The sequence below is a fragment of the Solanum verrucosum genome, unplaced genomic scaffold, assembly GCF_900185275.1.
Source record: "Solanum verrucosum unplaced genomic scaffold, falcon-dt-bn FXZP01000016.1, whole genome shotgun sequence".
NCBI classification, from domain to species: domain Eukaryota; kingdom Viridiplantae; phylum Streptophyta; class Magnoliopsida; order Solanales; family Solanaceae; genus Solanum; species Solanum verrucosum.
Window position 1 is genome coordinate 345,485 of NW_026020243.1, and position 16,355 is coordinate 361,839.

Below are 16,355 nucleotides of genomic sequence, written 5' to 3' on the forward strand. Positions count from 1 at the left end.
ATTAAGGATTCTGTCGTTGCTGGTTTCCAGTAGGCTATTTATGCTTCTCAACTCACTGCCAAGCCTCATTTGTTAGGGGTGTAGAAGTTGACCAAGACAGCACAAGTTGTGCCAAAACTAATTGGGGGAAGATCACGTATGTTATAGCTTAATGTTTAGTGACAGAGTTAGCACATTAGCATTTCTAGTATGTATGTGTTTTTGTAGTCTATCCATAATTAAGCTTTATTTTACCAATTAATTGCTACACTAATAACCACAAGTATGATCTATGAAAGGTGTTTTAGCAGAAACTACCAATGCCTACTTATATTTTAACTCAGTAGGATTATTAAGTAAAGATTCAACAACATAAATCTGTTAGAACTTGTATACATCAGTTCTCTCCAACCTTGTGCTCTATTGTGTCATTGAAAGGGAATGGACTACAACATGGGGCCACATAAGACAGCACAAGTTGTGCCAAAAGTAAATGATCCTATTCAATTCTCACCAATCAATCAACCAACCCGTCCTAACTAAACACCCAAACCTTGTCTGCGCAACTGTGGATCATTCATTACAACGTTTGTCTTGTTTTTGTATAGTTCCCAGTCATACAAAAGAAAAGGCCTACATCATTTTCAAGATTCTTTTCTCTTGTCATAAAATGAAATTAATAGTCCTAAGAATAGAGTAAGTCGCCGAGTGTCGGTTACAACCTATGATATTTGGATCATGACACTGATTAGTACTATCGAATTTTGCCTGATGACATCCAAATCTTGAATTTCCTTAAATATTACAGAGTTTGAGAATAGAAGGACCAAACATTAGCAGTTCTAGTACAGTATGTGTTTTGGAGATAGTAATAGGTACTTAAAATAACAACCTAGGTGTGCTAAGATATTACTCTAACCTTGAAACAGTCTCTACATAACACTTTATTTTATGTATTAATCGCTAAATAATATAAAGAAGTTGTGTGCTTTAGCAGAAATTACCAGCATCTTATAGTTTTGAATATATCATGTGGAATAAGATTATTGAATAATTTCATTCATATCTTTCTATGTCATGTACATGGCTTTATATATACATAAAAGATTGTGGAATAGAATCACCTAAATCTTTACATTAAGAGAAAGAATCAGAGATATGATATTCTAGATTACCACAATTATACTAAGATCTTAGAGGATCATATCTTGATATGAAGAATATCTTCTCATCTTAGAGGATCACATCTTTGATGACAAGAATATCTTCTTGGAAATCCTCCATCAGCCAACATATCATTTTTTCTTTCACATTCTTGCCAGAGATAAGATAAGCTGAGGTAGCTAGTGATGGAGATGTTTTCTGCAACTATAGACTATGTTTGATCATTCATTACTACGTTTGTATAGTTGACAATTATAGAAAGAAAAAATATGTTTTATTTTTTCTCTATTCATATTTTTTTACAAAAAATGAAAGACATTAATGTTATTTGCAAAGTCAAGACAACTCCAGCCATCTTCTCCAAAACATTATCATCAGTCTCTATTTAGGTCCATGTACAACACTATCCCAAAAAATTGGACCGCCACTAGTGAAGGCTATTATTATTCTGGAGATTCTCATATCTTCACTTAAAATGGCAAAGCAAAAAATTACAAAAACATGCACAACTCCAACCTGGTAGTATCAACCCCAAAAATGTACAATACACTGTTGTTTTATTGACAATGGTTAGCAATGTGCACTTTTGCTAAAACTACAAACCATAGACTAAGAAATAGCTTTTTTCCCCTTATACTAAAGCAAAAACTGATGAAGGGAGTACCAACTACAACAACATACCAAGTGCAATCCCACAAGTGAGGAGGGTAGAGTATACGCACACTTTACCCCTACCTCTTACAGATAGAGAGGTTGTTTCTGATTAGTTTAATATTGCAATAGTGCCATATTTAGTTGGGGAAAAACTTGTCTCCACCCAATATGGGTAGTTATTAGTTATAAGAACAACCGAATATCACCTTGATGTAGACGTTTCCAGTTGCTCTGTACTCCTAGATTAGAACCTTGCGTTGTTGGAGAGCCTACGAGAAGCATACACGGAAGCAATTCCTAGCTTCCATCTCAGTTTATCTCCAAAGCCTTCCTGAAGCTGAAACACTCATCAAATTAACCAATATACATTGATGTTCATAGATGTACAGAGCAAGTGTACAAAGATTTTTTATTTTTTTTTTGGGAGAAAGAAGAGTTCAAAAAATTGAGTAAAGGTATCTTTTTTTCCTTTTTTTTGTTTAGGTTCATTCCATCATCATATCTGCCTCCATACTCAGCAATTTCTGTAATTGCTAATTGATAACTTGCAACAGACATGCGTATATCAGATTTCACTGGATAGTGGAACAAGAGAGTAAAAATGCTTCCATAATGACATACGGTTTTACTCCCATAAAATGATCATATAGGTTTATTACAGATCAGCTAGAAGAGGAATCACAGAGCTAGAAGAGAGCAAGTAACAACAACAACATACCCAGTGAAATCCCACTAGGTGGGGTCTGGGGAGGGTAGAGTGTACGCAGACCTTGCCACTACCTCGTGCAAGGTAGAGAGGCTGTTTCCGAAAGACCCTCAGCTCAGGTACATCAAATCCAAGTAAAAGGCGAGGAAGACAGTGTATATACATACCATCCAATACGAAAGATAATATACAATCAACAAAGGAAGACAATGACATCAATAAACAATGAGAGAAGTGAAACGCAATAAACAACAAAAGGCTATCGATATCACAGACAAGAACTGCAAGTGCAAGACTAGGACTACTACGCACGCTAACAACCCCTACCCTTGCAAGGAGAGACAACACGCTAGCCCTACTAACCTTCAACCTTAATACGAGACCTCCACTCCTTCCTATCTAGAGTCATGTCTTCTGTAATGTGAAGCTGAGCCAAGTCCTGTCTAATCACCTCTCCCCAATACTTCTTAGGCCTACCTCTTGTTGACACCCAATTTTGGACCTCCACAATATATATTAATCATCGAGCTTCTTAAATTCCAAACGATTTGAAATAATTAACTTTATAAAAATCAAAATATTTTTTTTCAAATTATTTGAAATAGTTTTGTCTCTTTTTTTACTATTTTTTAAATAATATATATGCATATAATTAGTATATTTTATAAATGTTCGAAAATCATCTCAAAAAGATTTTAATTTTAGTAAGTATTTAATTAAATTAGCTTAGTTTAAATTGTAGTTAATGTTTTTGAATTAATTAATTTTTAAGTTAATTATTTTATTTCGTTAAGATTAAGAAGTTCATTAATTAATTATATTAATTTGTCATATCTAATTATTAGCCGAATTTGTTAATTTAACTCAATTTGACTATTTCTTAAACTCCAAGATATAACCCTTTTCACCTTGCCTCAAACCCATTTTCGGACCCATTTTGGGCCTATTAAAAACAGGCCCATTATTCAACAACCAAGATGCCATCTCCTCATATTAGCAGCCCATTTCCCTTAATAATTCAATCTCAATCCATTACATACAACAACAAATACATTACAACACTGATACCAAACAGATCCACCTGTACGTCATCTTCCTCCAGTGAAAAAAACCGACCAGCGAACCCAGAAAAATCCAGAACCAGTCACGATCGAAGCCTAAAATCGCAACCCAGTCCAGTCGCGGCCAGCAGCCCATCGCGAATCCAGCGACCCGAGTCCAGCAGCAGTGCGCGTCTCTCTCCTCTTGACGTGTCCCGATCTCCGCGATTCACTCGTCCTTACTCAAGATCAAGCGGCTGCGATTTTCTTACCGTTTGAATTGGTACAGTTCATAGCTGGCCAGTTTTATCGTAAGAGAAAATTTGAATTTTGAATTGGAATTGGACCAAAATTTTCATCCGTTTTCCCCCAAAAATCAGCCTAGTCTTCCTCTATATAAACTCACTTCTTTCCAGTGTAAAGAGAGGACGGAAAAGGCTAGAGAAAATATTGAAACTTAACTAGGATTAGAGAGGAAGAAACCGACATACACCATATAGTTCTTGAAAGCATAGGGAAACCGAAAATTCCGATTTCATTCAGTCTTTGCTCTAGCTTGTTTTGTTTGTTCATCCAAATTCTCGAAATCGTACCTTAGTGGTGGTGAAGTCATTTCAAGCTCGTTGTCCCACGTCGCTGCCCCGAAGAAGGTAACCTCTCCTCCTCTTAAATTTGTTTTACCATTTTGGCTAAATTCAGATGTATGTTATGTGAATTTAATTCACTGTGTGATTTAATTTGGTAGTTTGGGGGGTGCCTATATGTGATCTGCTTCTGCTTTCTTTATGAAAGATATGGTTATGTATTGTTTTAAAGTGGTATAAAATGGCAGTTTGAGATCTTACCACTAGCTATTGTTGCTTTCCCTTGTCTTTCACGGTGTAAGGCATTTTACTAAGATACAAATCGATTTAAATGAAGCTATAGTAATCTTGGTTGCTTGTCCTTATTTGTTTCTTTCTTTTCTTATTATTGTAGATTCTCATTAATATTAGCTTATTCCCATGAAGTGTAAGCTCTACTTTTGTTTTGGATGGAATGTTGTTCACATTATATCATGTTTTCGACTCCCGATTTAAGATTGTTTTAGCTTACTGCTTTACTTTTGTTTATGGTCTCTAAGATTCCTTACTCATTCCATGTCTTTGGGTTTAGTTGTCATTTCATTACTAATATACATCTCTCCATTTATTAGTATATATACGAACCCGTTAGTCTAATAGTTATTAAAATGCATTTTGTTGTTCTTAGTGACCGTGCTAAAGTTTGAAATTCATGTTAGCCGTCTCATGTTAGCATCCAAATCAATGTATTTTACTTCCTTAATTTATTTTGTCATTATTGGGTTTGTTTATTTATTATGGATTTTCTTCACATTTATGAGTAAGTCTCTTTCAAAAAAAATGACCATATCAACTCTATGAATTGGCATTAGTTTAATACAATTATATCTCATTAACCCAAGTGCATTATCTTTATGTTGAAATTATTATTTCTTACTTCATCATCTTCATCCGATGCACATGAACTATATTTAAATTTGTCTTCTTATAAGCTTAGAAAGTCACTGACCACTTAAGCTAGAATTTAGATTTGTAATTTCAAATGCTTAGTTTCTTTAAATGATTAACGTTGCTATAAGTTAGATACTAATTTGTTTTTTCTTTTCTTCTCGTTTGTTGTACATGTGAAAACTCCATTCGAATCTATTTCGGACTCTTTTCTCGCATTTCTTTGAGTTGAGTTTCTTCGAGTCAGACTCTTCGTTGCTCGAGTCAAGGGAGTCGATGAACAGGGGTTAAAGACTGATTTACAAGTCTTGGAAAAGTCCAGAACGGACTGTGCACATACCGATATACACTGTGATACATTGGTATACAGCCGTACACACTTATATACAGGTCAAAAATGCAAAAAAAAACAGGGCGGAGGCAAAACACAGGTGTTCGGAAGCAAGAAATACATGAATAGGGCTGATATACATGCCGATATACACTGATATACATCAGTTGTATACCAAAAACGGGAATTGAATTAAAGCGTAAAACTACTACAAAATTGGCCCAAGAAGGGGCCCAATTTCATTATCTCGTTTATTATTCTAAGTGTTCGATTGTGTGTTGACTAATCTTATTTAACTCTAACTTTAAATAACTTAATTAGATTCCCCAAAAGACGAGTTATTTCTTTGTGTTGATTTATTTTAATACATTTTACTTGTTGTGCTCACTTAGTAATCAAATATTGGTCGAATTCTATATTTTAATTAAGTTAAATCTTTGAGCTTAAAAGGATATGTTTTAAGGCCGCTTCACTGGATCACATCTTATTTTCTGAAGTTGTTAAGTTAAAATATTTTTCTCAAATAAACTTTAAAAAATGTTAGTCAAAACCCTTTTCAATTAAAAAATATAATATATATATATATAATATATATAATATTTACTTAGTCATTTTCTCAAAAAGGTTAGTTAAAACTTTTGTTCTTCAATTAACTTAATAAATTGATTTAAATTATTATTTCAAAATGAATTAAATAAAATTCTAATTAATCTAGTTTTATTAATATTTTAACCACTTGTATTTTGAGTCAATTGTTCCATTTTTGAGTCATTTTCTCTAAAAATAATTAAAATAAAATGTGTCATTTATTCAATTATTTTCTCAAAGTTAATCAAATATTGTAAGTTAGTATTTTTTTATGTTAAATCATTATTTTCCTAAAAATAGTCAAATATATTTTAGTCAAGTCGCAGGTCAACCGCATGTTAGCGGACACTTCGAATGCTTAAACCCTTCTCGAAGTGTAAATTGAACCCCGAACCCTCTTTGGTATTTTCAAATGATTTTTTCTGTTTAAATCTTTGAAAATTATAAGTTTTCTTAATTTCTTTAAAAAATTAAGTGGCGACTCTTTTCTAAGTATTTCTCAAATTGTTTTATACTTAGAACATTTCAAATAGTGATTTTTCTAAATATAGTAAAATTTCGACACAACACCTCTACCCCTCCGCGTACCCTCTACAACCAGCCCCTCACACCTCTTCACTGGGGCGTCTGCGCCCCGTCTCTTCATATGACCAAACCATCTCAGTCTCGCTTCCCTCAACTTGTCCACCACAGAGGCCACTCCCACCTTCTCCCGGATAACTTCATTCCTAATCTTATCACTCCTAGTATGCCCACACATCCATCTCAACATCCTCATCTCCGCAACCTGCATTTTCTGAACATGAGAGTTCTTGACTGGCCAACACTCCGCTCCATACAACAAGGCCGGTCTAACTACCACTCTGTAGAACTTACCTTTAAGTCTAGGTGGAATTTTCTTATCACATAAGACTCCAGAGGCAAGCCTCCATTTCATCCAAGCAACCCCAATGCGATGTGTGACATCATCATCGATGTCACCACTTCCTTGTATTACAGACCCAAGATACTTAAAACTTTCTTTCTTAGGGATGATCTGTGTGGCAAGTCTCACTTCTACATCTGCCTCATCCAACGCATCACTGAATTTGCACCCCAAATATTCTGTTTTGGTCCTACTCAACTTAAACCCTTTGGACTCAAGCGTTTGTCTCCACACCTCCAACCTCGCATTAACTCTGTCCCGCGTCTCATCAATCAGTACTATGTCATCCGCAAATAACATACACCATGGGACCTCCTCCTGAATAGACCGCGTCAACTCATCCATCACCAAAGCAAATAGAAAAGGGCTAAGGACTGATCTTTGGTGCAACCCCATCTCAACTGGGAAATGTTCCGAGTCACCTCCAACCGTTCTAACCCGAGTCTTGGCTCCACCGTACATGTCCTTTATCGCCCTAATATAAATCATCGGGACACCTTTAGCCTCCAAGCACCTCCAGAGGACATTCCTCGGTACTTTGTCATAGGCCTTTTCAAGGTCAATGAACACCATATGTAGGTCTCTCTTCCTTTCTCTATATTTTTCTACGAGTCTTCACATAAGATGAATGGCTTCGGTCGTCGACCGTCCCGGCATGAATCCAAACTGATTCTCAGAAATGGAAACCCCTCTTCTCACCCTCATCTCCACCACTCTCTCCCAAATCTTCATAGTATGGCTTAGCAATTTGATACCCCTGTAGTTGTTACAGTTTTGGATATCACCCTTGTTTTTATACAACGGAACCATTGTACTCCACCTCCATTCATCAAGCATCTTTGTTGTCTTAAAAATAACATTAAACAACCCAGTCAACCACTCTATACCTGCCTTGTCCGTGCTCTTCCAAAAATCCACCGGAATCTCATCGGGTCCGGTCGCTCTTCCCCTGCTCATCCTACTAATAGCACGTATAACCTCCTCGCTCCTAAAACACCTGCAATACCCAAAGTCCCGAAGTCTTTCCGAGTGTGCCAAATCACCCAACACAATGTCTCCGCCCCCTTCTTCATTTAGAAGTTTGTGAAAGTATCTTCGCCATCTCTGCTTAATGGAGGTCTCATCCACCAATACTTTGCCTTCCTCATCCTTGATACACTTTACTTGGTCCAAGTCGCGCGCCTTCCTCTCTCTTGCTTTTGCGAGCCTATACAATTTCTTATCCCCACCTTTGTCCCCCAGCTCGACATACAAGCGCTCGAAAGCTGCCGTCTTAGCCTTCATAACTGCTAACTTAGCTTCTGTCTTCGCTGTCTTATAGACTTTCTTAAGCGACCGCTTCTCTTCCTCGTCTATGCACTCCACCAACTTTGTGTATGCAGCCTTCTTCGCTTCCACTTTGCCTTGGACTTCCCCATTCCACCACCAATCTCCTTTACGACCTCCAAATTTACCCCTTGATACCCCTAACACCTTTGAAGCAACTTCCCTAATGCAACTAGCTGCTTTATTCCACATGGTGTCCGCATCCCCGCTACCACTCCAAGCCCCCATCCCACTCAACTTCTCACCCATCTCCCGAGAAAGGTCAGGAGTCAAGCCACCCCATTTAATCCTCGGTCGATCATATACAATCTTCTTCCTCTTATCCCTCTTAATTTCCAGGTCCATCACCAACAGCTTGTGTTGGGTAGTAACATTTTCACTTGGGATAACCTTGAAGTGCACCGTTTCATTGAAGACAGACACAATTGAAGAAACATAAAAATAACACACACAAAAAAAAACTACATGGACAATGAAATTAAAATAACTGATAGTTTAATTTCCTTTGTCAATCTATAGAAGATTCATGACTATTTTCATTTTTGCTCCTCCATAAGTCATAATTCAACTACCACCCAACATCTACAAAGACAGTATTACAGATTTCAGTGTTGATGAGGAACATAAAATGGAAATAGACCAACTTCCTAATCCTTTTAGTCTGTGCAAAAATATCCTTAATCATTAACACTATCCTCCCCTTGATAGTTTTCTCTAGCTTGTACATCTTCGTTCCATTTTCTATCGGTTGGTCTTTCCCATTTTCAGCAGGTTGATCTTTCTGCTTAGCCTTTTTTCTAGATTCTTGAGCGTTCATGATCCTGACTTCCTTTTAGATTTGCTTTCTCTCAACTCTGTGAATGGGAACAGAGAAAAGAAAAGAGCAAGGAAAATATAGCAATGAGTTCGCCACACTGAAATATCCTTGGAGAAGGATTATGTAAGGGTATCATAGTGCCTCAATTTGGGCTAGATAACTCAAACAACATAGTGGACACTGAAAAAGTTTGAATTACTTCAAAGCAAACAGAATGTTATCATTTAGATATTCATTATCAAAAATACCACATGTATACACATTAAGCATCATATTGGCCTTGGATTTTGACTGTACATCAGAGATATTAATTTGTACATGATGAGCTAATAACATTTATCTAACAAGTCTGAAACATATCAGAGGAGGTAACTAAAATCACTCAATATGTGGCCTACTAGTCAATGAAGTGCATTGATGTAACCCTTTTCAATGTCTTGGCTACCTGATTGAGAAAGTGAGGTGACATTTTTTGGACCCTTAATCTCTGTAGAAGAGATGAAAAATGTGGAACAACTTTCATGATGGCGAATAATATTCCAGTCTACAAGGCTTGAGGGAGAACATAAGCTTATAGTATAATAGTTAAGTATGATGAAGAGTGAGAGATAAATAACAAGAATGTATAAATTGTATTAACGATTAGGTTAGATATTTTATCTACACATGCTGAACAGTAGTTAGTTGTTATTAACTGTTAGGATATTTTATCTACACATGTTGGTTAGAAGTTTATTAGGAAGGTAATAATAGAATAGATTAGCTGTTTCCAGCTGGCACTCCTTTCACTTGTACATATATATCACACATCAGAAATGAAATGAAGTAATGAGTTCATTTCCCAGATTGATTCTCCAAATAATGGAGTTGGTTACTCCTCCTCATATTTTCTCAGGAACGCAGCAAATCCACCATTGAAGTTCAATATTGAGCATGATCAAAGTTTGATAATTGCGCTTGAGATGAATCTCCAAAGGCAATAAACATCCTGCTGACATATATTAAAATATCAACTTTCTGGAGCAAATTATCTCAATTCCTACCTATACTAGATTTATTTTCCAATGTTTCAGTGCAAATATAAAGATTTCATCCTGAACTTCAGAGGCAATAGATGCTACTCATGCTACACACTGATCAAAAAGATTTAATAACAAAAAAAATTAACAAACAAGCAAAGAGAAGTTGCTAAAAATCAGAAGATACTAAAAAAATAGAATAACTTACATCTATTGGAGCACCACTCGTTTTAATCATTACAGGTACTCCCAATAACATTATAGTGGAAATATGAGCATTTTTTAGCCAGAAAGCCCCCTTATCAAACTAGACGTGGTTAAAGCAATAGAGGATCCATACTGCTCCACAAGATTTAATAAAGGAAAAGAATTAACAAAAAACCAAAGGGAAGTAAACAAAAATAAAAAGCTTCTGAGGGAAAATAAAAAGTTACATTTGTGAGAGCACCATTCCTTTTAATCATTACAGGTATTTCCAATCGATCTCTATGGTGGAGATATGAGCAATTTTTTGCCAGTACTCCCCCTTGTCACATTCTAGTAGTGGTTTGAGCAACGGGCAGTTGTAAATATGTAGTTTAGAGAGGGAAGAGGGCATCCCTTTTACTGGAAGGGACTGGAGATTAGGGCAATACCCGATGGTCAGCTCAGAGAGGGAGGGGGGCAGAGTTGATTCTGAAAGAGATTGGAGTTGATTGCAGTGCCTGATCTCTAGACGTTGAAGCGAAGTGAGGTGTCGAAGACATTCGGTCGGTAGTGAAAGAAACTCATGATGGTCATCTAAACGTAGCTCATAAAGAGATGAGGGAAGCCCTTCTTCCAGCAGTGACTGAATTTGAGGTAAATAATAAGTATCTAGATACGCAAGAGAGGTGAGGCTTTTGAGAACTTGACTGCTTAAAGTTTTCAGATTAGATATGTAAAGACGTTGAATAGAGCAAGGCAACTCCCAATTCTCACCAGCAAGAATCTCTTCATCACTGCCATCGTGTTCGATCCTTAACTCTCTAAGACAGGGGAGCCTCTGTAAACGCCAATTCTTTCGGCCATTCACCAGTTTCTTGCAATTCCAGATTAAAAGGACTTGTAAATTGAAGGGCAATCCTCCTTCAGGAAAGGACATCATTTCTGGACAATTAAAGAGTTCCAGCGTATTAAGAGATGGAAGGAGTTCCTGCATGCGTTCAGGCAGCCACTTCAGCTTCTCACAGTTTTCAATATTCAAAAAACGCAACGACATCATCTGAGCCCCATATGCCACTGAAAGTATTTCAAGATTCTCACAAGACCAAATAGTGAGACTTTTAGTCTCAGTAGGAATCAAAAGTCTAGTAAGGCTGTGGCAACGCCCAACTATCAAAGTGCCTACTCTTGGGACCAACTCGGGTGATATATCATCTATGGAATCACATCCATCCAGTTTCAACTCCTCGAGAAACATGTTATTAGTAATCATCTCACCAACTGGCATCTTCAATTTCAGTTTCTCGCACTGATATATGTGTATTCTCTTCAAGGTACTTGGCAGAATGCTAATAGGTAAGGAGGTAAGCGAGTTACAATCAGTAAAAAACAATTCAACAATATGTTTCATTTCCTGAAGTTGGGATGTAAACAGTTCAGTGTCATCAAAAAGAACTCCAACCTTAGGAGAACTAATAACTTCAAATATTTTTAAAGTTGAAAGTTGGATAGATGTCTCCAAGCTGAGTTCAGGGCATTTTGAAATTCTCAATCCTGTCAGAGAAGAAAGATTTTCGGGGAACTTCTCAATCAACTTGGGGCAATCCTCAACTGAAAGGATCTTAAGTGCAGGGAACTCTCCATTCCCTAGTACATGCCACCGCTTCCACTCCAGCATCTCTGCAAATTCAAGCTTCTCAAGAGAGTTAAATGGCTTTTTGGAAGACAAACTACCATAGAATTCTTGAGTCACCTCTATTATTCGATGCATCCTTCTAATGGCAAGGAATTTCAAAGAAGGAAGTTGTCCCAGTGCTGGCAAGGAATCACAGTCCTTGCAGTTGCTAAGAGACAATTGTACTAGCTTAAGAAACGATTGATCAGCTAGCCAGTTTGGGAATTTTGTTCCTCTATATCCACCGATTTGGAGTTCATTTATGTTTGTATTTGGTTGTAGCCCATCAAGTATTTCCTTTTCATTTTTAGAATTGTCAGCAATACTTCTGCTCCACTCCAATGATAACATCTCAACATGATTCTTCTCCTTCATGTTTGCCTTCAGAGCTTCCCATCTATCAACCACATTTTGCAACTCTAGAATTGATAGAGATCCAAACAAGTTATGTACTCCACCCAAATCATCCATTCTCGAACCACCGCGGCCACCTAGAAGAAACTTGGCTCCCACTAGCACATGGAGGCTTTTCAACTTGCTCAGATGTAGCGGCATCTTCAAGCGAGAAGTGTTGCTTATGTCAAGATAATGCAAGTTGATCAACTTTTCCATCTGCAGTGGTAGCTCCTCAAGATCATCACAAGATGACAAGAGAAGTATCTCTAAGTTATACAATACACAAATGGAATCTGGCAACTTTTTAATCTTTGTCCGAGAAATATCCAAAAATCTGAGGAGCTTTAATTTGATAAACAAGTCATTTGGCAACTCCACAATCTTATAAGGTGACAACGATAATGCCCTTAAGGATGTTAGTCTTGGCAATACATTATGCAGCACCCTCTTGCTTAGCTTAAATAGGTAATCCCGCTGGATACTGATTGGAAGCAATGTCCTCAGCTGCTCTGATTTGAAGAGTGGTTTCAATTTCTCGAAGTCACCTTCTCCCGTTGAATAAGAAATGTGTCGACTTTGTTCCAACATATGAGATCCTTGGTTCTCTTCCAACCTAATACAAAGATTTGAAGATGCAATTTGGGCCAAATCGTTGACAAGGTCATGCATTAAGAATTCCTCTGAATTCCATTTAGAAGACTCTGGGATTCTTTCAAACAATGATCTTGATCTCAACTCAAGAAAGTATTGGTTACCTGAATCCAACTGCGGTACAAGACCATTAGCAATCCATAGGTGAATAACTTGTTCTTTGCAAAACATATAATCTTTGGGATATATTGCACAAAAAGCAAAACACCGCTTCAAGTGTGCAGGAAGATCATTATAGCTCAACATCAATGCTGGTAAGATACCATTCGAATGACTTGGCAGTTCCCATATTTCACTTCTTAATATGTCTCTCCACTCATTCAAATCTGATTTGGAGCGTAAAATGCCAGCAAGTGCCTTTAGAGCTAATGGCAATCCTTTGCACTTGTGTGCAATTTGTTTTCCAACCTCTTCAAGCTCTAGATGTTCCTCAGGACCCCTGTTTTCTAATGAATGTCGTTTGAATAAAGCCCAAGAGACTTCACTAGACAGAGTCCCCACGTTGACTGCCCCACAACCCATCATCAAGGCAACACTCTCCTTACGTGTCGTCACAATGATCTTACTTCCTATATCTCCTTGAACAAAAATGTTTCTCAAGTCATCCCACTCATCATAGTTTTCATTCCAGACATCATCTAAAACAATAAGAAACTTTTTGCCTTTTAAGCTTTCCTTCAATTTGATCTGAAGCTGATTAAGATTGCTATTAACCGTACAGTCAGATGAGCTAATTTCTTGAAGTAGCTCTTTTGTTATTCTGACAGCATCATATGGTTCAGACACACAAATCCAAGCTTTTAAACCAAAATGGTCTTTTACCTTCTCATCATTGTAAACAGCTTTAGCAAGTGTTGTCTTGCCCACGCCCCCCATTCCAACAACAGGAACTACAGAGAGATTTTTTCCATTGGCATCATCAGACAATAAACGATCAATCAATTCCTCTATTTCATTCTGTCTACCTAAGATATCAGATTCATCAACCAAAGAAGTTGAAGGTCTTCTGTTATCTTGTTTACCCGAATCAAGATATTCCCTTAGGCCAAGGCGACCAATTTGCTTTTCCAACTCTTCCAATGTTTCAATGGTGTCTTCCAACTTCTCCTTTATGTTAGGAAAAAAATCATCACCCAAGCACCGGTTGAGGTCACTTACCTGCTGGTTGCTTATTGTGTTTGCAAAATTTTGATGCTGACCTTCCACCTTAAGTCTCAAAGCTTCAAAATTGACTTCTTCTATTAAGTTCTCAGCACCATCCACAGCATCTTGAATCTCATTAAGCCACTGACTCACGTATGGATTTGATGCTTGCTTATTCTGTGCATCACTTACCACAGCCTGCAGGCCAAGCAAAGTCATCCTCAGCTTCTTTAAGAGCCGAACATGATGCTTATGCTTCTGAAACATGTTGAACAGATCACCGTGAAGAGCAAGCCTATCAAAGAGAACATTCAAAGCTGAAGAGAGAAATGCACCACCAACTGCTAAGCCAATCTCCATTTCTGAAAGCTGCAAAGCAGAACAGGAAACCACAAAAATGATTTTAAGAATTTAGAAACTATTAATGTTTCTAACTTCAAATAGTCTCTACTAAGTACATTATTTCACCTGTTAAATGATAAGAGCAATTTGCAAACAAGAATGATCAGCGACTTCTCTGCCTCTATCTCTTTTGCTCGTAATTGGTACAACTATAGTTTTCTACAGCTGACAGCAATAGAAAAAAAAGAATCAAAAGATAAAACTGTCCATTTTTCTATTTTTCAAAAGTATAATTTTTCACCCAACAAGATGACAAAGACTTCTTAGTGGAGTCTGGTTTCAATTGTAAAAAGATAAGCTCACTTTTCCACAGCTCATTGTAGTGCTTAATTGGGCCTACCATATCATGAATATGTTCTAGAACTGTGAAGCACTAAAAAAGCAGATTAATTTGTTCTTGATAAAGCACATTGACAGTTCTAGTATGTGTTTTTGGAGATAATAATATGTATTTATGAAAACCTTAGGTGTCTTAAACAGGCATTACTCTATCTTGACAAAGTCTCTTCCATAATTAAGCTTTATTTATGAAAGGTGTGTTAGCAGAAACTACAAATGTCTTATAGTATTTAACAAGACAATAGACATTTTCTACTTTCTAAATTTTTCTAGAAATAAGGATAAGTACTGAAGATGGTGGTAGAGATGTTTCGTTCGAAGAATGACGCTAGTGGAGACTAATTCTTGCAAATGTAGATCATTTCATTACCACGTTTGTCTTATTTTTGTATAGTTGGAAGTCGTAGAAAAGAAAAGGACAACATCATTTTAAAAAGAGTTGAGTATCAAAAACACACCTAAACTATCTTCTTCTTTTTTTGAGTTTCATACCTAAATTATATTGGGAGTGTGAGAAACACACCTAAACTATCACTCATTAGTTTCAAAAGCACACATAAATTATCCCTTTTTTTTAGTTTCATACCTAAATTATTGGAAGTCTGAGAAACACACCTAAACTATCATTCATTAGTTTGAGAAAAGAATCTCTCCTCTTAAATTGAAATCATTAATCCCAAGAATAGGCTTAATCAGCTTCAAAATACTTGCATTAGGGACGTAGGCATGAACACGGGATGCCTTGTGCACCAGGATGCCTTTCAAGAATAGGTTAATTAAGTCTCCAAGTGTTGGTCAAGTATATGAGATTTGGATAATGACACTAATTAGAACTATCATATTTTGCCTCGTGATTTTTAAGTTAGTAACGCCAAACATGAAAAGGGTTAAAACACGTAACTACTTATTTATAAAATTAATTTTAGCACTTAAAAGTGCTTATCAACTATTTTTAATCAGCTAACTCAAATAGACTCTTAATCTCTTTGTTCTTTTTTTTTAATCAAGTACGAGATTTCATTGATACTAACAAGGTCAACTTGGCCGTATACAAGACATATACCAAAAAAGGAGAAACCTACAAAATATAATTCTCAAGACACCCAATCCTCTATATAAAATAGGAACTACATAGCTACACCAAAAGAAAATAAAGGATCGGAGACTACTCCTCAATCGAGCAAAGCTCAGCTCAGCTCCTATTGGTTGATCTTTCCCATTATGTAAGGGTATCAATTATAGTAGTGCCTGGGTAGATAACTTAAACAACATAGTGGACACTGATAAAGTTTGTATTACACAACTATTTCAAAGCTAAGTTGCACGGACTCTTCATATTTTATGCTGCACACTATTTTTGGAGAATCCGGCACACACCCGTTGACATTTTTGAAGAGTCCGACCAACACAGCTTCAAAGTAAACAGAATGTTTATCATATAGATAGTCATTATCAAAAATACCACATGTATATACACATTAGACTTCATATTAGCTTTGGATTTTG

General features: G+C 36.7%; 1 protein-coding gene across 1 annotated transcript; it reads right to left on the bottom strand.

Annotated features, from left to right (window-relative positions):
* Positions 1-10,502: 10,502 nt before the first annotated feature.
* On the bottom strand, positions 10,503-14,474 carry LOC125832951 (putative disease resistance RPP13-like protein 1). Its single transcript, XM_049512123.1, has one exon. It carries the CDS (start codon positions 14,466-14,468, stop codon positions 10,524-10,526), a length of 3,945 nt encoding a protein of 1,314 aa, XP_049368080.1. The 5' UTR covers positions 14,469-14,474; the 3' UTR covers positions 10,503-10,523.
* Between the last annotated feature and the right edge of the window lie 1,881 nt (positions 14,475-16,355).

What these genes read in the sequence shown, in the direction of transcription:
- LOC125832951 (XM_049512123.1), bottom strand. Translation starts at nt 14,468, where the DNA reads ATGGAGATTGGCTTAGCAGTTGGTGGTGCATTTCTCTCTTCAGCTTTG.